The sequence below is a fragment of the Myxine glutinosa genome, chromosome 8, assembly GCF_964187855.1.
Source record: "Myxine glutinosa chromosome 8, kmMyxGlut1.1, whole genome shotgun sequence".
NCBI lineage: Eukaryota > Metazoa > Chordata > Myxini > Myxiniformes > Myxinidae > Myxine > Myxine glutinosa.
The window spans coordinates 161,542,909-161,565,235 of NC_136268.1; the positions used below are offsets into that span (position 1 = coordinate 161,542,909).

The 22,327-nt window shown below is 44.4% G+C and overlaps 1 protein-coding gene across 3 annotated transcripts in view; it reads left to right on the forward strand.

The window, feature by feature from the left end:
• The window catches only part of LOC137433061 (ectonucleotide pyrophosphatase/phosphodiesterase family member 7-like), a 77,214-nt gene extending 58,110 nt beyond the window's left edge, over window positions 1–19,104 (forward strand). For all 3 annotated transcript variants that reach the window (XM_068125491.2, XM_078783907.1, XM_068125492.2), the window contains 3 exons: window positions 6,588–6,893; window positions 8,465–8,689; window positions 18,043–19,104. In XM_068125491.2, coding sequence (XP_067981592.2) covers window positions 6,588–6,893; window positions 8,465–8,683 — 525 coding nt within the window. In that variant the 3' untranslated portion in view covers window positions 8,684–8,689; window positions 18,043–19,104. The remainder of the gene's footprint in view (window positions 1–6,587; window positions 6,894–8,464; window positions 8,690–18,042) is intronic.
• The last annotated feature ends 3,223 nt before the right edge of the window (window positions 19,105–22,327 follow it).

A 22,327-nucleotide genomic window follows, 5' to 3' on the forward strand; every position in this document is an offset into this window, starting at 1 on the left:
ACAACCTCAGCGAGGATACCCGACTTCGCAGGTTCCGCAGTAATCCGGCGCTCTCCTGACGCGCGGACTTCGGTTCACAGAGGCACGGTTCCCTTGTCCTTCACGTTCGGCGGCTCGGTCTCGAGCTGCAGTCTCAACTCTCAACCGTCTCCTTCCAATCTCTCGAACAGCGCCGGGCGCTTGGTTCCTTCCAGGACCACACGGCACCTTGACACGTAACCGGCAATCAATCACCCCGCGCAGGTAACTCCTCTCGCCAGACGGGCTTTTCCAACTCCGTTCCAAAGTAGGTAACGATCGTCTACGCTCGCGTCGGAGCTCTCGAAGCTTAAGATGGCCGCCCTTTCTTCTCCTCCTCCTCTTCTTCACGATCCCGTTTCCGGTCTCGTTTTTCCCAGAAGGGCTCCTGACCCTTTAATCACAACAACCTTTAATAGAATATACATTAATAAGAAATGACCTGAATTGTAACCCCCATAAACCCGGAATTCGTAACACTAGGCATAACGAAGAACCCTATTGATAATTGGGTCGCCACGTCAAAATCCAAGATGGCCACCGCCATATATATGTCTGAACATTGTGAGCGAAATATCTTGAAAAATAAACGAACGACTAACTTCTAATCTGATGTGTGGGTGTATCTACGCATATGGAAGAACGCTATTGAAAATTGGGTCGCCACATCAAAATCCAAGATAGCCGCCGCCATGTATGTCTGAACCTTGTGAGCGGAATATCTTGAAAAATAAGCGAAGTACCAACTTCTAATCTGGTGTGTCGGTGTATCTAGGCATAAGGAAGAAAGCTATTGAAAATTGGGTCGCCACGTCAAAATCCAAGATGGCCGCCACCATATATATGTCTGAACCTTGTGAGCGCAATATCTTGAAAAATAAGCGAAGTACCAACTTCTAATCTGGTGTGTGGGTGTATCTCGGCATAAGGAAGAACCCTATTGAAAATTGGGTCGCCACGTCAAAATCCAAGATGGCAGCCGCCATGTATGTCTGAACCTTGTGAGTGAAATATCTTGAAAAATAAGCGAAGTACCAACTTCTAATCTGGTGTGTGGGTGTATCCAGGCATAAGGAAGAACCCTATTGAAAATTGGGTCGCCACGTCAAAATCCAAGATGGCCGCCACCATATATATGTCTGAACATTGTGAGCGAAATATCTTGAAAAATAAACGAACTACTAACTTCTAATCTGGTGTGTGGGTGTATCTACGCATAAGGAAGAAGTCTATTGCAAATTGGGTCGCCACGTCAAAATCCAATATGGCCGCCGCCATGTATGTCTGAACCTTGTGAGCGAAATATCTTGAAAAATAAGCGAAGTACCAACTTCTAATCTGGTGTGTGGATGTATCTAGGCATAAGGAAGAATGTTTCAGACGCTCGTATAAAAGGACACGGAGCCGTTAGTAGTTCGAGCAATCCATGTTCCGCGTCCGGCACTCCCGGCCCGGAGGTCACTCCGGAAGTACATGTGCACAGTACACTGGGCGGTGTTATCAACACAAGCTAACACCTGTAACATCTCCCTTTTTTAACATTACTAATATCATGTGATGCAATCTATTCTACCAAAATTTCGAAAAGAGATGTAAACTGGTAACACAACATAACAATATTCTGGCTAAATTATAACATAGGATTATGCCAGGAGCTGAACATTTCCACCAATCAATGACATCAAATCAATAACTAAATGTCCTTGCTGTTACTTGTAACAGTTCACAGATCAAGTCTGTTTGGGGGTTTTGACAGTCTTCCACTGCGGGAGAAAACAGGGCTCCTGTGTGAGAGAGGCTCTTTGACCATGGCCGGTGCTGAGGGTGTGCTGCAGGTCCTCCCTGCTGGTGTGCTCACTCTCACCAAATTCTTCTTCGCATTGCAGCCCTCAGGCTCAATGGCAGTTTTGTCTTCACTTTGCACATCCGGTCTTGTGATGCTCCAGTTGTGCCTTTCCTCCGCTAGCCCATCCGAGGGCTGTCCATAACAGGGAGGTGGTGCTGACTCAGCCACTCTCAGGTCCATGCGATTGCGGCGATACAGGGCACCCTCCACATCCACGATATAGGAGCGTGGGGCAACCTGTTGCACGCAGGTTCCTATTTTCCAGCGACCAGCTTGGTCTCCAGGCAGTGGTTTCATACGGATGCACTCACCAACATTTAGGTCAGGTAAGTGTCTGGCTGACCTGTCATAGCTGAGCTTGGATATCTGCTTTTTTTGACGCAGTTTCTCCAAAACACCTGGCACAGCACAAGGCTCGAGCAACTTGTTGGTCACAGGTAAAGGTGTTTTCAGCCTTCTTGACATCAAGCGCTGCGCTGGGCTGCTATCCATGCCCTCAGTTGGTGTGTTCCTCCACTGGAGTATGGCCTTCCAAGGGTCATTGCCATCACATGTAGCTTTCTTGCACAGGTTCTTTACGATTTTGACGGCAGACTCAGCTTTGCCATTGGCTTTTGGGTGTCGTGGAGAGGATGTGAGATGCTCGAATTCCCATTCGATGGTAAAGCGTCTGAATTGCTCGCCTGCAAATTGAGGCCCATTGTCAGAGATTACACGGTCCGGTTGACCGTGACGTGTGAATTGTGCCTTGCATCGCCGGATTGTTGTCTCAGCAGACAGGTCTGGGAGCAGCTCAATTTCCCAGAAGTCAGAATAGTGATCGACCATCAGGAGTAAGTCTTTCCCAATGTACTTGAATAAGTCCATGCTGATGATCTGCCAGGGCCGTGTGGGCAACTCGTGCGACATCATCGTCTCCTTTTGCTGCTCATGTGCATATTCATTGCACACGGAACATTTACTGACAAAGTCTTTGATCTCTGCTTGCATGTTTGGCCAGAAGAGAGTATCGCGTGCTTGCCTGTAGCATGCTTCCCCTCCAATGTGGCTGGGGTGGATTCGTGCCAGCATCTCTGGGCATAAAGACTTCGGTATGATAACTCTCTGACTTTTGAACAGCACGCCATTCTGCACACTGATTTCATCTCTGCATAGCCAATAATCTCTAACAGCAAGAGATGTCTCCTCTCTCTGGTCAGGCCACCCGGCCAAGACAACAGCTTTTAGTGCTTGCAGGTATTCGTCTGTCTGTGTGCTGTCTGATCTGAATCAGGCGTCGATCAGTGACGTTCATGTAATCTGCCTGATTGATCTGCTCGACATCATACTGCTCCTGCTGCATGCTACAAACTGTGTGTCGCTCATGTTCCACATTGGAAGTACTGACCGCTGCTGTTGCCCTGCTGAGCATGTCGCTGATATACATTTTAGGTCCAGATTTGTACACAACCCTGAGGCTGTAGTTCTGGAGTGTGAGCAGCATGCTCTGGAGCCGCTTAGGTGCGCTTAGGAGAGGCTTGCTGAAAATGGCAATGAGCAGCGTGTGATCAGTCTCTGCCGTGATCACTTCCCGGCCATACAGATAGTGATGGAAGCGTTGACAGGCAAACACTATGCTCAGGCATTCTTTATCGATTTGTGCTTAGTTTTGTTCCGTCAGCATTAGCGCCCTTGATGAAAATGCAACCGGGTGTCCCTCTTGCATGAGACAGCACCCCAGTCCATTTTGGCTTGAGTCACTTTGTATCGTGACTGGCTTTGAGATGTCATAGTACCTTAATACAGGCATCGTGGTGACCAGGCGCTTTATTTCCTGCACTGCAGCATCGTGTTTCGGTAGCCAATGCCATATCGCATCCTTGTCCAGCAGTCTCCTCAATGGCTCACAAACCTCAGAAAGGTGTGGCATGAATTTGGCAAGGTAGGTCACAAAGCCAATGAAACGCTGGACAGCCTTCCCATCTGTTGGGTGTGACATTTCCAGAATGGCTCTCACCTTTTCAGGATCAGCCGTCAGGCCATTTGAAGACAGTACATGTCCATGGAAACGGACCTTTGCTACCTTGAACTGCAGCTTCTTCAGGCCAAGTCTTAGTTTAACGTGCCTGCAGCGGTCCATCAGCGCCAGTAACTTTGCATCGTGGTCACTATCTGCCTCGTCATCTGTATCCCCGCAGCCAACAATGAGGATGTCATCTGCAATGCGCTCTATTCCATCTAGCCCAGCCAATAGCTCATGCTGCTTGCGTTGGTACACCACTGGTGCTACGGAGACTCCAAAAGGCAGGTTGAGCCACCGTTTCCTGCCCCAGGGAGTCCAAAATGTTGTCATGTAACTGCTCTTCTCGTCTAGCTTGCATTGTAAAAAGGCATCACGTGCATCTACAAGTGTGAATACCCGTGCCTTTGGTAATTTGTATAAGACATCTTCAAGTGTTGGCATGAGGTAGTGAGATCTTCGCAGTGCTTGGTTCAAAAACTTTGGATCTATGCAAATTCTCAGCTTCTGAGGCTTTTTTACTATGACCATGTTATTTATCCAGTCTGTCGGATCGGTCACAGTGGTAATGTGCCCATCTTCCTCATGTCTGTCCAGCTGTGCCTTCATGGCGGACTTCATGGCCACAGGTACATTGCGTGGGGAGCACTGGACTGGACGGATTTGGGCGTCCAGTTCAAAATGTATTTCTCCTGGAACTGACTCGATTGGCCCATTGAAAACATCGTTGTCCATGCTTATGAGCTGTTGTTTGGTCAAAGGCCCAGTCAGATGGTGCTCCATTTTGTGCAGTTCAGCAGGGACAGTGAAGTGCATCATTCCCAAGTGCTCACATGTGGAGCCTGACAACAGGGGTTTCTGACTGACCTCTACAATTTCAAACTCAAGCTTGTGTGTTCGTCCACGTATTACACACTTTGTTTAGAAAAGTCCCAGTGACTACAACAACTCGCCAGAATACAACTTCAGTCTCGTGTTACTTGGTAAGAGTCGCGCTTTCTGTGCGAGATTCATCTTGTCTTTAAGGCTCATTACGTTGCACGTTGCCCCAGAGTCAAGCTGGCATTGCTGTAACTTGTTATGCAGTTGTAGTGTAATGAACCATTTTTTTCCTCTCGACCTCAAAGCACCGATGCACTCACTTGTGTAAATGAAATTGCCACTGTTATCATCTTCCTCTTCAGATTCAGTATTTTCCACCTTGTGCAGCTGCCCTGCTGTGGGCCTTCTCGTGCTCTTAAAGCATACTTTGGCAAAGTGATTAGCTGTGCCACATAACCTGCATGCCTTACCATAGGCTGGACAGTGTTCTCGTCCTCGTCTGTGTGCATTGCCACAGTATTTACATGTGGCCCGGTCGTCTGTCGACATGCTGGGAGGGTGGTCGTTTTGCCTTGTTGCTTTTGGAGGGCCGGTCCTGCTGCACTGTTGCCTCGCTGTGACATTGGCACTGTCGAACAGCGGCCTTTCCTGCTCCATTGTTTTCATCCGCATGTCCGTGAGCTCCGCTGCCCGGCATGTCTCGATGGCGGTGTTTAGGGTTAAATCCCGTTCCCTCAGGAGGCGACGGCGTGTACTCTCATTAGCAATGCCGAGAACGATTTTGTCTCTAATCAGCTCGTCCTTCAATAAGCCATATTCACAAGATGCCGCTTTCTCTCTGAGACGCGTAACAAAATTGTCAATCGATTCTCCCTCTTCTTGCTTTCAGCTGCCGAACACGTATCGTTCAAAAACCACGTTTCTTGCCGGCTTGAAGTACGTCTCCAACGCAATTAGTATGGCCGACACGTCTTTCTCCTGCTCGGCTGTGAGATTCAAGTTGTGCTTATAAACATGACAACATTCGCTGCCCATCACCCTTCTCAGAGTTGCCGCTTGCACTTCCCTTGGCTTCTCATTCAAACCAGTTGTTAGTAGATAATCCTCAAATTCAGCTCTAAAATTGTCCCAATTACTGCTCCAGTCACCACTCATTTTCATCGTGTCCGGGGGTGGAATGTTGGCAGCCATGTTGATCAAGGCCTATGCCCGAGGCGTTTCAGCACAGCACGTTGCAGCGGGAGATCAGTTATTCACTCACTTTTGTACACGCGGTGGTGCTTGAAGGAGTCCGTTATGGGGTAACTTGCATCAAGCCACTTCTGTCACCATGTTTCAGACGCTCGTATAAAAGGAGACGGAGCCGTCAGTAGTTCGAGCAATCCATGTTCCGCGTCCGGCACTCCCGGCCCGGAGGTCACTCCGGAGGTACATGTGCACAGTACACTGGGCGGTGTTATCAACACAAGGTAACACCTGTAACAAAGAACGCTATTGAAAATTGGGTCGCCATGTCAAAATCCAATATGGCCGCCTCCATGTATGTCTGAACCTTGTGAGCGAATATCATATCGTAGCATGTTTTCTGCGTCTTCCACTTTGTCAACTCACATCACTTCCCCGACGGGGGACCTAGGCGTAACGCTTGTTTTGAAAAGAAAGAAGAAGAGATCAGCAGTTAAGTATAGGTGCTGTGTATATGTATGAATGAATTCAGGTAAAGTATACAAGATGATGCATTGTTTCAAATCAATGAGTGATATGATGTATTTATGGAATAGTGCATGTTTGTTCACAAAGCCTTTCCTTTAATTCTCACAATCTTTATACTTTCAATGACACTCTCTCCTGCTATGATATTTGAACCGATTCTGTCGTTGTTTCCTCTCTACCCTATTACAGTCCCTGAATGTTATTTTGACATCGGATCATGGCATGACAAGAGTAAAACCACATCCAGAAATTGTTCTCTCAAAATATATTGACTTTAAAACAGAAGTGGATTTCTACATTCTCAATTATGGTCCCTCTGGCCTGATTTATCCCAAACCTGGGAAAGAGGATGTTGTTTATCAAAAGCTTCATGGAGCACATCCTGGCCTCAATGTTTATCGGAAGGAAGATTTTCCCAAAAAATATCACTATGCTGGCAATGATCGGGTATTGCCCATCATTGTGTATGGTGACCCGGGATACCTCGTAAATGGAGTAAGTATGCTGCTGTTGAGGTAAAGCATTTAATATGTTCAGCTTTTGCTTGAAAAAAACCAAAGGCTTAACAAGGTATCATCACAAGCCATAACGGTATAAGTCTCTTATTTTCTGATGGCTTTTCTTATCTTAATAAAACAAAGTATTGTCGCGTCACCGGCGATTAAGACCACCCGATGACAGATAACCGAATCAGCTTTAACTCCTGAGGCAGCACCCAAATATATGGCGGGTTTCGCACGCACAAGATGGAAGGCTGCGAGACGTTTATCTCAACGTAAAGAAACAAGGGTTTATTCCCGGACCCACGAACAAAGCAACACGACAAAAAAAAAAATACAACAATAAGGATTTAATAAAAATGAAGTGATGAATAAAAATAATGGAAAGAAATACTGAGGTAAAATTATACGGTGAGGTACCTCCAGGCGGGCACAAAGATGTACGCTTTCAGCACTTAGCTGGCCTCAATGGGTCCTTTCTGGGAGAATGTAGTGGCGATAGCTGTTGTGATTGGTACTACGTTCTGCATAATGAGTCTCCCACTCCCTTTATTATATGTTTTTTATTTGTCAGTTTGTCTTTTTGTGATTAATGTTAGCTCTGGCATGAGGCTCGATCTTGTATTCAAAAAAAACAAAAAAAAAACGGTGCCCAGCTGATTATCCGAGCAGTTGGATTATAAGTTGTTATGACTTCAAATATAATAGCTTTTGCAAGTACTTACAAGTGCATAGTGTGTGTGTGTGTGTGTGTGTGTGTGTGTGTGTGTGTGTGTGTGTGTGTGTGTGTGTGTGTGTGTGTGTGTGTGTGTGTGTGTGTGTGTGTGTGTGTGTGTGTGTGTGTGTGTGTGTGTGTGTGTGTGTGTGTGTGTGTGTGTGTGTGTGTATATGATGATTTTTCAAGAGACATAAAATAAAACATTTAAAATTCAAAAGAATAAAGGGTGCCAATTTGATTCATACAGCTGCAGTAAGAAGTAAATGTATTTTGTTTGCCAAATGTAGGGCGCCCCTTTATATGAACTTTTCTAGAGCATTACTTGGTTCCTCCTCAGAACACAAGGGTAGTCCAGCATGCACACAATATTTTTTGAATGCCCCTTCTTTTCTATTGTTTGGCATTTTCTACAAGCTATGGAATGTTCCTCCTTTTCTATACTTTGCCACATGGCACATACCCTTATACAAAGGTTTTGGTAGGAGGGGGGAGGAGGGGGGGGGGGGGGGGAAGGATTGAATACTTGTGTCATTTAGATATTTCTGTATTTCATTTTTAATTACTTTGTAAAAATTTCTAAAAATATATATCCAGTGACATTATGGGGTATAATGCGTAGATCAGTGAAAATAAAATCTCAATATAATCAATTTTAAATTCAGGCTGTAACACAACAAAATGTGAGAAACATCAAGGGGTGTGAATACTTTCTGAAGGGACTGTATTTTCATAACATATGTACACCTCTTTTACATGTGACCAATGAACATAAGTACAGCAAAGGTGACAACAACCTTGACATTTTGGTTTATCACAGGTGTATTTCCTTTTATTTCTGCCGTCTGCAGAAGATCATTATGCAGTGGATGAATGGCCAACATGGATATGATAATGAAGAACCAGACATGAGAATGATTTTTCGTGCTTGGGGACCTAATATCAAACAAAGTTATGTGGCCGAGCCATTTGAAGTGGTTCATGTTTATGCACTCATGTGCGCCCTTCTGGGATTTGAACCAGGGCCATGTGATTCAAACGCAAGTGTTACCGCCGACATGCTGAACTGAGCAGTGGTAAGTCAACCATCAAGAGTTTTTCATTTCCTTCAAAGTTTATATATGTATATATATACACACTACCGGTCAAAAATTTTAGAACACCTCAATTTTTCCAGTTTTTATTGAAAATTTCTGCAGTTTAATGTCTCAATGTACTCTGAAATTAAGCATAGAATAAATAAACAATTGGAGATAAATAATAAATCATAGAATCATTTTGTTTAACAAAATTTAATTTAAAATTTTGCCTCAGCAAAGTAGCCACCTTTTGCAGATATAACCGCCGAACACACTCGTGGCATTCTTTCTGCAATGGAAATCAAATATTGTTCGGGAAGTTCTTCCCAACACTGTTGCAGAAGTTCCCACAAATGTGTTGCACTTGTAGGTTGCTTTGCTTTCACCCTTCTGTCTAGTTCATCCCAAACCAGCTCGATGGGGTTTAAGTCTGGAGACTGTGCTGGCCATTCCATGACTTGAAGCCTACCGTCTTGTTCTTTTCCTCAAAGGTAGTTTTGACATGGCCTGGAGGTGCGTTTAGGGTCATTATCTTGCTGTAGTAGTGTAGTATGAACCCCTGACCAACTAGGCGTACACCAGAGGGTATTGCATGGCGCTGCAAAATGCTGCGGTCGCCCTTTTGGTCAGGGTGCCAGTCACTCTGTGCAAGTCGCCGACTCTGGATCCAGCCAAAGAGCCCCTGACCATCACGCTTCCTCCTCCATGTTTGACAGTTGGTGTCACACACTGAGGAACCATCCTTTTGCCTACTCGACGGCGTACAAAAACCCTGCGTGATGAACCAAAGATTTCAAATTTTGATTCATCGGTCCATAAGACCTTCTTCCAGTCTTCAGTAGTCCACTGGCGGTGCTTCATGGCCCAGGCAAGCCTCTTTTTCTTATTTTGCCATCTTAGCAATGGCTTTCTTACTGCCACTCGACCTGTCAAACCTGCAGCTCGAAGTCTTCTCTTCACAGTTGAAACTGAGACTTGTTTACTTTGACCAGTGTTAAGCTGTGCTTGAAGCTGCTGTCCTGTGAGCCGCCTATCACGCAAGCTGTTGACTCTCAGAAACTTGTCTTCTGATTCTGTTGTGGCTTTGGGTCTGCCAGACCTCTTCCTGTCAGAGTTTCCTCCAGTTTCCAATATACTACTTCCTGCAGTGCAATATTGTCCAAATAATGCTTCAGAGGGTGTAATAACAGTCTGTTCCAATACTGCTTTTATACAGACAGGGGGTTTGTAATCAAGTAATCAGCAGAGGTTGGGACACCTGTAGGAATTGTTTGCATCAACTTTCAAGGCTAAATTCACTTACATTGCTGCAGAACAGGTGTAAGTTGTTAACCCATTACTTGTTCCCTGAAGAAGGCCTTTTTTACAATATAAGTGTGCAATTTACATTATTTTCCCGTTTTTGCTAACCTAAACTTTTATTTAACCTCGAGCAGTTTAATGCTTACCTTTGAACCATTTCAGGTTATTCACTGGACTTGAATTGCTTAAATTTCAATAAAAACGGGAAAAATTGAGGTGTTCAAAAACGTTTGACCTGTAGTGTGTATATATATATATATATATATATATATATATATATATATATATATATATATATATATATGTATATATATATATATATATATATATATATATATGTATATATATATATATATATATATATTGTTACGGATTCGTCACTTCCGTTGTGGTTTTCATCCACTGTAAACATTTTTGATTCCATGTGCTGTTATTGTTGTTTAAGGGAGATAGAGGTTACTATTTTCAAAAGGTAAAAAGTTACTGTTTTAAATGAAACCGGAACCGGACGACGACGAAGAGGAAGAGGAGAGGAAGAAGGCGGAGCGAGTGAGTCGGGGAAGAAGCCTAGCTGCTTCGAGGTCTGGAGCAAATGTTGATGAACGGAGGTCACTAGCGAACTTCGGGTTTACCGGGAAAGGGATTCTTGTGACAGAGTTGTTATCGCTGTGACAGATCAACCTGCGTGTCAGGTTTTGGCAGTTGATTCCGAGGAGAATCATCGTCGTGTCGTTAGGCCACGAGAACGGGCCATCGGCCATGTTGTCTCGCGCAGGACTTGCGCTTCGCTCAAGGTTTCATCTCGCTTCGACCATTTTCACCGCATTCAGACATTGATCTGGTGTGTGTGTGTGTCACGTGGCTTTTGAGTGGAAAATCTGCGTGTCGCCGCTTTGGAGCCGTGAAACGTCCATACCCGAGGTTGTGATTTCCCAGTCGCCTTGAGGGGGCCTTTGTGCAGCTTTGGCAGCAGGACTGTAACTGCCAACCCAATGGGATTCTGGTCTCGATTGGACATTGTTCTGACAATCGCTGGAGTGGATCGACTTTGGCTTGAAGCCGGAATCAACTTTGGCTTGAAGCCGGGATGACAGACATTGGGAATCTTCTTCTTTTTGCTCACTTGGAGCACAGTGAGTTATGTTGTACGAACCTGATGGAATCATCATAGGAAATATATATTGGTTGTACAATTGATTACAATTGTTGTTGTACTGTTATTCTTGTGTGATCTTAATGCAATACTTGTTTGTTTGCAACAATTGGTGTGGCTTCACCATTGATCTTTGACATACAGAATAACACATTTTTCTGCCGTGACTCCTCTCGGGGCCCGGAGGTACACCGTGACCGGGGGTTGGGGAGGTGCACGTAACAGAAATTGGGGGCTCGTCCGGGATTGAAATAGAAATTGGGGGCTCGTCCAAAATTGGCCCAAATTAAAATTGGGGGCTCGTCTTTGCTGATTAAATTCCCTACCACTCGTCCGGGATCGAATTCCCTAACATTTCCAAAATTCCCAAATTTTGAATTTTTCTAACATTCCCAAATTTGTCAAAAAATTGGAAAATTTTTGTGTGAAGGTAAACAGGTGCTAACTAATAGTCCCCATGGTGTTTGACACAGAAAAGTTTGCGGCGTCCCCGAATGAGGCACAGTTCCAAGCATTAAAAAGATCGGAACTCTTGATATTGGCCAAACATTTTAACATGGAGGTCCGAGCTCATCTATCTATAATTCCAGCAATCTCTGTGTGTCTGTGTGTCTGTGTGTCTGTGTGTCTGTGTGTCTGTGTGTCTGTGTGTCTGTGTGTCTGTGACCGCTGTTTCTCGACAACCACGGGTCCGATATACTTGAAACTTGCCAGGTATATTGCTGGGGACCCGAGGATGTGCCTTTTCAAGGTTTGAAATTAATCGGACAAGTACTTACCGAGCTATGGCGATTTAGCCGTTCGCCGTTCGCTTTGGCGTTGCGAATGGACCAAACCATTCATGTAAATAGAGGGGGGGGGGGGGGGGGGGGTTCTGTGGTCGTTCGCTTTGGCTTTGCGAATGGACCAAACCATTCATGTAAATAGAGGGGGGGGGGTTCTGTGGTCGTTCGCTTTGGCTTTGCGAATGGACCAAACCATTCATGTAAATAGAGGGTGGGGTTCTGTGGTCGTTGCGAATGGACCAAACCATTCACATCGAATCATCGAATCACATCGAATGGACCAAACCGTTCGCTTTGGACCAAACCATTGCATGTAAATAGAGGGGGGGGGGGTTCTGTGGTCGTTGCGAATGGACCAAACCATTCATGTAAATAGAGGGGGGGGGGGGGGGTTCTGTGGTCGTTACTGCCACGTGGTTTCAAAGTTTTTTTTTGTTGTTGTTGTTTGCACGCATGTTTTTTTGCACCCACGTACGGGCACGCCCTAGGATGTTTACACACACACACCCCTACACAAATTTTTTTTTTTTTTTTTTTTGGCAAGGAACGGGCACCCACGTACGGGCACGTCCTAGCTTATATATAGTACGGGCATGCCCTAGTATGAAGAAAGCAGAGATGCAGACATTGGTGGTAGAATCTCTGGTGGGACAAGGAACATGGAAAGAGGTAGCCTTGGATTGGTTATCTGAGGAAAAGTAAAATGTGGAGCTCCGGAAAATTGAGATGCAACTGCAGAGCCAGGAAAGGTTAAAAGAGTTGGAATGGAAAGCCGAGGAAAGAAGAGCAGAGGAAAGGAGAGCTGAAAGGGAACTCTAGGAAAGAAGAGCAGAACAGGAACGAGAACTCGAGGAGAGAAGAGCAGAGGAAAGGAGAGCTGAAAGGGAACTCGAGGAAAGAAGAGTAGAACAGGAACGAGAACTCGTGGAGAGAAGAACAGAGGAAAGGAGAGCTGAAGAAGAGAGAAGAGCAGAGGAAAGGAGAGCTGAAAAGAAAGAAGAGCAGGGGAAAGAGCAGAGGAAAGGAGAGCCGAAAGGGAGTTAAAGGAACGTGACATGGAGTATCAGAAGGAACTTAAACTCACGGAGCTGGAATTAATGGGAGAACGGAGAGAAGTAGTATCCCTGCCAGCTAGTTCGACAACGAGTCAGAACACTTGGGATGTTGGTAGGCATGTGAGACTGGTTCCACCCTTCAATGAAAAGGAGGTAGCCAAGTTTTTTTTACACTTTGAGAAAGTGGCTCAAATGCTAAAATGGCCTGTGGGGTCCTGGACTATGTCAGTGCAAAGTGTTTTGGTGGGTAAAGCTCAAGATATATTTTCGGCTTTACCGAATGACCAATGTGCAGATTATGAGATAGTGAAGAAAACCATTCTCAAAGCCTATGAATTGGTCCCTGAATCTTACCGGCAAAAATTCAGGAATGCCAGGAAGAGGGAGAGTGAGACCCATGTGGAGTTTGCCAGAATGAAGGAAACCATGTTTGATCGGTGGTGTGACTCGAAGGAGATTGGGAAAGACTTCAAACTGTTGCGACAATTGATCTTGGTGGAGGAATTCAAACAGTGTGTCCACGCGGACATTAAAGTACAACTGGATGAAAAGAAAGTACCAGAGTTGTATGAGGCAGCAACCGTAGCAGATGACTATGCCTTGACACACAGGATGGGGTTCCACAAACCTAACCTCCCGCCTAGAGTTAGCCAGGGGAGTTATGGTAAATCAGGTTCGGAGAACAAATATTAATGGAGGCGGCCTAGAGATGACTATGGGGACAAATCTGATACTGCGAATTTTAGGGATCAGAAGACTACAGTTCCAAGACAGACTTATCTTCCGGGCGGCCCGAGGCAGACCTCGAGTTTTTCCTTCGGGCCTACTTGCGCTTTTTGCAAGAAACCTGGGCATTTGATGTCCCAATGTTACGCCCTGAAAAGGAAAAATCAGGAGCGGAGTCAGACTAGTACAACTCCGAATGCATTGGCAAATGCGAGAAATCGTCCTTGGAGGACAGTGCCTTGTGAAGGTTCCCATGCCAAAGTTACGGCATCACAGAACGACCTTGTTCAAGAGGGTTACAAACCTTTTATTTCAGAGGGGTTTGTGTCATTAGATGGAGACTTGACTAACCAGAGACCTGTTAGGGTATTGAGGGACACAGGAACACATCAATCTTTGATGCTTGAAGGCATTTTGCCATTGTCAGAGAAGACGGCAACTGGTGTTCGTGTTCTTTTACAGGGGGTTGGTGGCTATGTTAAAGCTCCACTTCATGTCATCCATTTGAAGTCTGATTTGGTGTCAGGACCAGTCACCATAAGTTTACAAGCCACTCTTCCTGTAGAGGGAATCTCTTTTTATTATCGGGAATGATTTGGCCGGTGGTCAAGTTTCTGGTAACCTAATGTTTGTTGAAAAGCCTAGTATGGGAAATAACACCGCACAGTTAGAGCAGGAGATTCCGGGTATCTTTCCATCGTGCGACTCGTGCTATGGGTAGGAAGTGCTCTGAAGAGAAGGAGAAGGTACTGACGTCACGCATTGCACAGTCACTTCTTGTCGAGTACCCTGAAACTAAGTGTCAGCACACACAAGTCATGAATGGAGGCAATGTTGGCAAGCTCTTTGTAGGTGGACTGAAATTTGACACAAGTGAAGATGTTCTGGACTCTATCTTTGGCAAATATGGACCACTCTTGGAAGTGCGGCTGATAAAAGACAGGGAGACGCAAACGTCGAGAGGGTTTGGCTTTGTCACGTTTGAAAACACAAAGGACGCCAAAGATGCAGAAAAGGATTTGAATGGCAAGGATTTGGATGGTCGGACCATAACAGTAGAGAAGGCAGGCCATGGGCGTCGAGGGGGCTACAGAGGAGGAAAACGTGGAGGTAGTTTCAGGGGTGGCTCTGGCTCCCGGTGTGGGAGTCGTAGTTTTGGTGGCGGCCGCAGTCGTGATTACTACGAAGGCTCCCAGGGTTACGGCAGACTATATAACTAAGACTATGTAATATATAATATGTAATATATATATATTGTAATGGTCTCTGTTTCCCTAACAGGCAACACAAGACTCCTGGAGATGAACTCCATGGGTGCTGAGTGGATGCATTTTGCACTTGCAGTGCCTCTGTGGTGCGGTGTGGTTATGTTTCATCCACTCATATTCAGGGCCCTTCGGGATATTTTGGTTCAAATTCTTCCAAAAGCATCAAATTTGGCGCAGATGTTGCCCATGCCATACTCTTTCGATTTTTGACCGGCGCCAAGGGCGGTATGATCCGGGGACTATAGCGGTCCATCCCGCCATGTCACCTGACCTATGACGTCATAATTAGGATATGCATCCAATCACATGGCGTACTATAAGTGGTCAAAGTTCAAAATTAATCGATCGAAAAATGAAGGCAGGGATCCATTTTTAAGGTTTTCATAAAATCCAATATGGCCGCCAGGTCACATGACCTATGACGTCATATTTATGACATGTATACAATCATGTATACATGAACCCGGATCATGATCGCACAAAAATTAAACACAAGGATATGGCATACTGTTCATAAAACATCAAAATCCGTACCTTTGTAATTAGACTGATGAACTGCATATGCCTGAAAATTAGGAAATAGACATGTATATATTTCCTCTAATTGTCAAAAATAAGGTCAGAGTTCGATTACCCAACCCAGAAACATAAAATGGTGAACCTCGCGTAAATCTTGACAAAAATCTCAAAAACCGATATGTTTGACTCAGAAATGACCTTTAAGATGACCTTTAGGGTTGATCTTGACCTCGAATCATCAAAATAACATCATAATTGGATTCCTCGACCTCGAAAACCCCTGAAAAGTGGTATCGTACATGATTCCAACCCTTTTGGTTATTTAACAGATTTTCCTCTAATCCGGGTGGCGGCCATTTAGTATTTCGCCAATATGGGGCCCCCGGGGGGGGGGGGGGGGCGCCCGTCTTGGCGCCCGTCAAAAATCGAAAGAGTATGGCATGGGCAACATCTGGGCCAAATTTGGTGCTTTTGGAAGAATTTGAACCAAACGGTTCCAAAATATCCCTAAGGGCCCTGACTATCAGCCATGCGGGGGTTTCAGCGCACAGATACAGTTTTACAGGCGACTTTGATTTTGCTGGAGGACAATCCTGTAGCTCAAATGCACAGTGACTCGCTTTAGGAATAAGAGGTTGTTTTTTTTCGTTTTTTTAATATATAGAGTCAATGCTCGTGGAAGAGAAATAACATAGAACGGATCAAGAAACAACAGAACAACAAAAACAGCAGAAAGAGAAGGTGGAAATGCGGACAGTTGGGCTGAGAGTCTCAGGAAGAAAAAAATGGTATTTTAGAGGAGGTGAAAGGGGTGGTTTAACGGGTGTAACCAAGGTCACTGTTTTGGATTGGGGACAATCTGAGATAGTGGGGAACAGCTGTCTTGAAGACCTGGGGGAAACCGTGAGATTTAAGAGAATGTGGAAGGTGGTTCCACTCACGCAGTGTTTTGCAAACTTTATTGCACCAATTGGCCAGAGGATGCAAGACGAGAAAGGAGGTGGAAAAAGACAGCAAACTGTCTGTGATGGCAAACTGATAGTCTTATCGACACAGCTTTATCGCTGGCGATTGCAATGAGGTTGAAGGTCTTTGTTTCCATGGCATGAAGTTAAACAAGGTGTGAGGTCGGGGAGCCAACCCAGAGGGGAGAGTAGTACTCCATCAAGCTGTGGATGAAGGCCTTGTAGGTGGATAGAGTTCAGGTGTGCCAAGTAAGGACTTAGTACGACGGAGGATACCCAGTCGGCAGCTGACTTTGGAGGCCAACTTTGAAATGTGGTTTGCCCAAGAAAGATCATTGCTGATAGTGAGACTTCCTCAAGCGTTTGAATAGCGTTTGAATGACTGAACTTCCTCAAGAGGATTAAGAAAATAGATGGGAGGGCTTTCCAGATGGTCCGTTCAGAGAGAGATAGTGAGAGTGTGAGATTTGTCAGGATTGAAAGCCGTATTCCAAGTGTTTGACCTGCTTGTGATTTGGTCAAGGTCTGACGAGCTGGAAAAGGCTGCAGCCTGTGTGTCTGAAGGATGAGTGATGTCACAGCAGAGAGTGTGGTCATCAGCAAATATATAAAGGGGATTTTCCAAAGAGTCAGATGGATCGTTGACGAAGATCAAGAATAGGACTGAGACAAAGAGTCCTGCATTGGGCCAGTCCAGCCTTGACAGGGAGAGGAGATGAAAGGATTCTGTTGAGAGCCACACGTTGGCTACAAGAGTAGACGAGGTGAGTTAGCCATGTGTGGAGTTGGCCTTGGATGCAATAGACAGACAGTTTGGAGAGAAAGGCAGGATACCAGGTTGTATCAACAGCATGAAAAATGTCCAGAGAGACGGCCCTGATCTCATGTCTCACATTGAGGGTTGGGAGAGTATAAGTAGCATGTCCAAGGTAGAGCGACCAGGTCTCAATCTAAATTGATGATCTGGGATGAGGTGCTCGATGAAAACGAATGATTTAATTGATTTGATGTCAACTGTGATTATGCATTCCATGACGTTGCTAATGATTGGAAGTAAGCTGAAAGATCTGTGGTTGAGGGGATCCGTTTTTTTCACCTTTGTATGCAATGTGGTTTTCCACCTTTGCGTGACTGCCAAGCAGATGAAGTATGACATCGGGATTTTGAAACTTTTCGGGTGAAAAGGGCAGAGAGAGTGTGCGCAAGAGCAGCAGCTTCATTTGGTGGTTTTATGAGACCCATTAATTGATTAAGGGGACCGTTGGTCACAGTACAGATTACTTATCATAAGATCACATCGCATGACTCAGGTTGCTTGGTCTGAGATTAGATCAGTCATGTGACGTTTCTTGGCACAACTTTGGACCGCTTCAAGATTTCGAATCTGCATGTTAACGTGGTCATGCAGACCACCGGATTGGGCAGGGAGGTCTTGAAGCGGCTGACTGTTGCGGTCGCTTTGACGTGACCCTCCAGATTCGAACACGGACACCAGAACTAACGACGGCTGTAACAATATGTTGATTGATGAAAAAACAGACTTTCATTTTGTGTTTTTGTCATTTTACTTTCCACAGAATGAAAATGAACGACAAAATCTCAAAAGAAGCTGCTTCGGAGACCTTCAAGTTTCATGGAAAACTGATCTTTAGTTGGTTATCAAGATTGTCATCATGTAGACAGTATGAGAAAAAACAATTAATTAATGCACACGTGCTTTTGACAATAATTATTTGGATGTTTAATAATGTAAATCCATTTGCATTTGGTGTTGTGTTGACAGGGATGTGAAAATATTTGGAAAAGGATAACAGATGGTAGGTTTGAAAATGGAAAAAGGCAGCAAAGCTGAATTAAATTTCTGTTCCATCTATTGTCTGCTTTGCTCAGATCATCAAACAGGTGCTTTCAGTTTCAGGGAAAAAGCCAAGCGAGGATGGAGGAATGCTTACTTACGTTCCCTTGACTGTGTGTGTACACGTGTGATTCTACACACCGAGATGCATGCGTGTTCCTAATACAACTGGCACACCAAATACTGGGGGATTCAAACAGCATCAGATTTTTCTGTCACTAATCAGAATATTTCGAACATAATGACCAAGTTTTTAAATATGGAGCTTGGAATCCATATTAACACCAAATACCAAAATAAACTCCTTGGTTGCCCTGAATCAAATAAATATAGCAATTGGATGTTGTTGACCCCTATGTGTGGAAGGTTATTGTTCCATTCCTTGTACCATTTCCCCTGAAGGACAAATATTTATAAGCATTGTCCACCAACTTGATTCTCCATTACTTGGATCTTTTTCCAAGTGAATGTTTTCTTGTAATCCTCCATGTTTGAAGCAACTCCACAAATTTAGCATTCGGCGACGATGGAAATTCTCATATTAAACCAATGATCGTTGCACCTGTTGCTGATCACTGGTCTGCTCCCTGGTTTGAGACTTCACCAAAAAACAAAACGGTAAATTAAATGCATTGTTGTTCATCGACTGTTTATTTAGTGTGGTGCTTAAATTTGTAACATTCCTTTACCTCAAATGGTGTTATGGATTTATGAGATGGAGAATAAATTGCATGCAGATCTTGACTATGGAATGAAAAATGAATTAAAATATCAAGAAATGACATTTTGAGACTTTTGATACAATCACTGCTTGATTTTGAGAAACTTTGTGAGTTGTTTGGTGGATAGCGAAATGTGAATGGGTGTTCCAACTTTAACCGAAGAAGCATGATGGTGTGAGTCGTCGTTTTTGACGAATCTCCTCCTTCCGTTGGCGTGCTCACGAAGCATTGTGCGTCATGGACCAATCATGGACCCACAACGTCTACCACAAACATCGCAGGTATAGACTGGTCCTTGCGCAGATGGACGTTGGCAGGTTTTCCTTTCTTGCCTCTCAATAGCAAGTCTCCCACATTCAAAGTGGTGCAGGCCCTTGAGGCAAATTTTACACCAAACTGAAAAGTGTATGATGTGTGTTTGCGAGAAAGAGATTGAAGCTGGGACGGTAACTATAGTTTGAGTGAGACCGGAAGTAAGACCAGAAATCCTGAAACGGAGAGTATAAGATGGTTCCGGGCACCACTTTAATGCTCCTAAGTCAGAATGGTTGTCCCACCTTGAGCGATTTCTGTCTACAACCTAAACGAAGGCATCATGAACATAGAGCAAAACCCAATCTACGATATAAGAGCCGTTTGTCTGTCTGTCACCATTTTTCTTAGAGATGGCTGAACGGCTGTTTGTCAAACTTGGAGGTTTACCCGTGAGTGATTGGGAGTGTTTTAGGCAAAATAAGTAAATCTAAATTTTAAAAAAATTGAAAAGTTCGTTTTTTGGGGATTTAAAAAAAATCGCTCTGTAGTGCCGAAGCCTTTTTGATTAATCACAGTTATATACAAGTACACATTCGCATGAATAAATACAAAACAATCACCAGACATTTGAACACAAATAATAAAACAATTCCGGAAGTGGTCGAAGTTGGTGGTGAGGCTTCTTCTTCTTCCTCAACGTCCTCATACTTTTCGTCGAAATCAGAGCTGATCCGTAGCTCATCATCCTGGTGTTTAGAACTTGTTCGGTCATAAAGAAGTACGACAAATCTCTCCAGAACATCCATAGCAGCATCAACATCTGACATTTGTGGTTGTTCCATGTAACCTCAGGGCACATGCTCCATGTATCCCAAGCAGTCTTCTTTCCTCTGCCAGCAAAGCAAGAGGTCATATCGCACCCAGTAATGGCGTGAATCATTGGAAGTGCAATGGTTTTTTGTGTATTATGATTCTATATATTTATTGGTAATTAATCAAAACATTCGTGCTAAATGACCATGAATGTGGCTTGATAAACTGTAAAATGGTACTTACGTTTAAAAGGTGGTACCGTAAGTGACCACACATACTGGATATTGCCTTTTCTGATTTATATGACCCCCAAAACCTATATATAGCCACCCGAATTAAGATCCTAGGCCTAATGGTTGCTGAGTTATGTGGTATTTTAGTGTCATGTGGCAGCCATTTTGAAAGATGGCCGCCATAGCAGTCACAGGCCAAAATTGGGATGGCACGATATCTAATTTTGTTTCTTATGGCCTGCTGAAGATGTGTACCAAGTTTGATGCTTTTTTTTTTTTTTTTTTTTTTTGTATACTGAATCGAGGCTCGTGAAAGAGCTAACATTTATTTCACAAACAAATCAACCAGACAAACAAAATATACAAAAAGAGGGAGCGGAAGACAAGATGGGGAGAGAAGGGGAAGCACACAACCACAACATTTGAGAGCAGGGAGAAGTGTGGGAGGGAGAGGGCTTGGGGGCAGGAGGCGTGGGAAGGGGGGGGGGGGGGGGTGGAAGAAGTATAAAACACAAGGGGACCGAAATTAGCGGGGGTAGAAAAGATCAAGGTTTTGGATGGGGGAGGATAAGAGATGGTGGTGAACAGCTGTTTTAAAGACCTGGAGGGTGGAGTGGGATTGAAGAGAGTGAGGGAGTTTGTTCCAGAGGCGGGAGAAAAGAGGAATGAAGGAGTGAAGGTGAGCAGCAAGTCTTGATTTTGGCAGTTTAACCATAAGAGGGTTGCAGGCAGATCTTGTGCGACCTGTAGGAATATTTGGGGGACAGAGCCCAGAGAGGGCTGGGGGGGCAAGGCCAGAGAGGAGTCGGTAGAAGACGGAAAGACCACCAACCTGCCTGCGGTGAGTGAGTGAAAGGCCCTTGGAGTTAGCTTCATCGCGGGAGATTCCAATGATTCTGAACGCTTTGGTTTCAACAGCGTGAAGACGGGCTAGGTGTGAGGCAGGAGCACCAGACCAGAGGGGAGAGCAGTATTCCATTGAGCTGCGGATGAAAGCCTTGTATGTGGTGAGGAGCTCAGGTGTGCCAAGGAAGGACTTCGCACGACGGAGGATGCCCAGTCGGCGACTGGCTTTGGAGGCCAGATTTGAAATGTGGTTTTCCCAGGAAAGATCATGGCAAATAGTGAGACCCAAAAGTGCACGATTCGTCTCTATATTGCACCTATCCGCTGGACTAATGGGGGGTGGGAAGGTCATTTGGGTCCTATGGATACTTTATGTTAAGTATTTCATGTTACAATTGTGGGTGGCGTCAAGTCATCTGTCCAAACGATGGGTGAAGAGTGGACATACATACATACATACATACATACATGATACATACATACATGCATGATACATACATACATGATACATATATACACTACCGGTCAAAAGTTTTAGAACACCTCAATTTTTCCAGTTTTTATTGAAATTTCTGCAGTTTAATGTCTCAATGCACTCTGAAATTAAGCATAGAACAAATAAGCAATTGGAGATAAAAAAAATAAATCATAGAATCATTTTGTTTAACAAAATTTAATTTAAAATTTTGACTCAGCAAAGTAGCCACCTTTTGCAGATATAACCGCCGAACTTTGAAAAAGACTCGCGAGATCTTTGTCGCCGAGGTCACGTCTTTTCGAAGCTGTCAATTCGCTCACGCTTTCGAAGCTAAGTAATTTTTTCACAATTGTGTTTTTGTCGAGACTGTATCTATCTTTCGGTGTGTACCTATAGCGTGTCTTTAGGAAAATTTTCGGTGTTAATTTTTCGTATATGTATACACAATCGTCGGTTAATGCTTGTCGAGTATTCTGAGGCCTAGTACTAGTACTAGTAGGCTTAGGTGACCGTCTCCGACCTTGTGGTTTTGTTTTCTCTCAGCGGTTCATCGAATGCGCTGCAATTACTTTCGTTCTCTTTCGTTCCAGTCGTTCACCCCATACTTCCTTGTTTAATATCTCCACTCAAAAAAAAACCCCCCAAAAAAATATTTCCTTC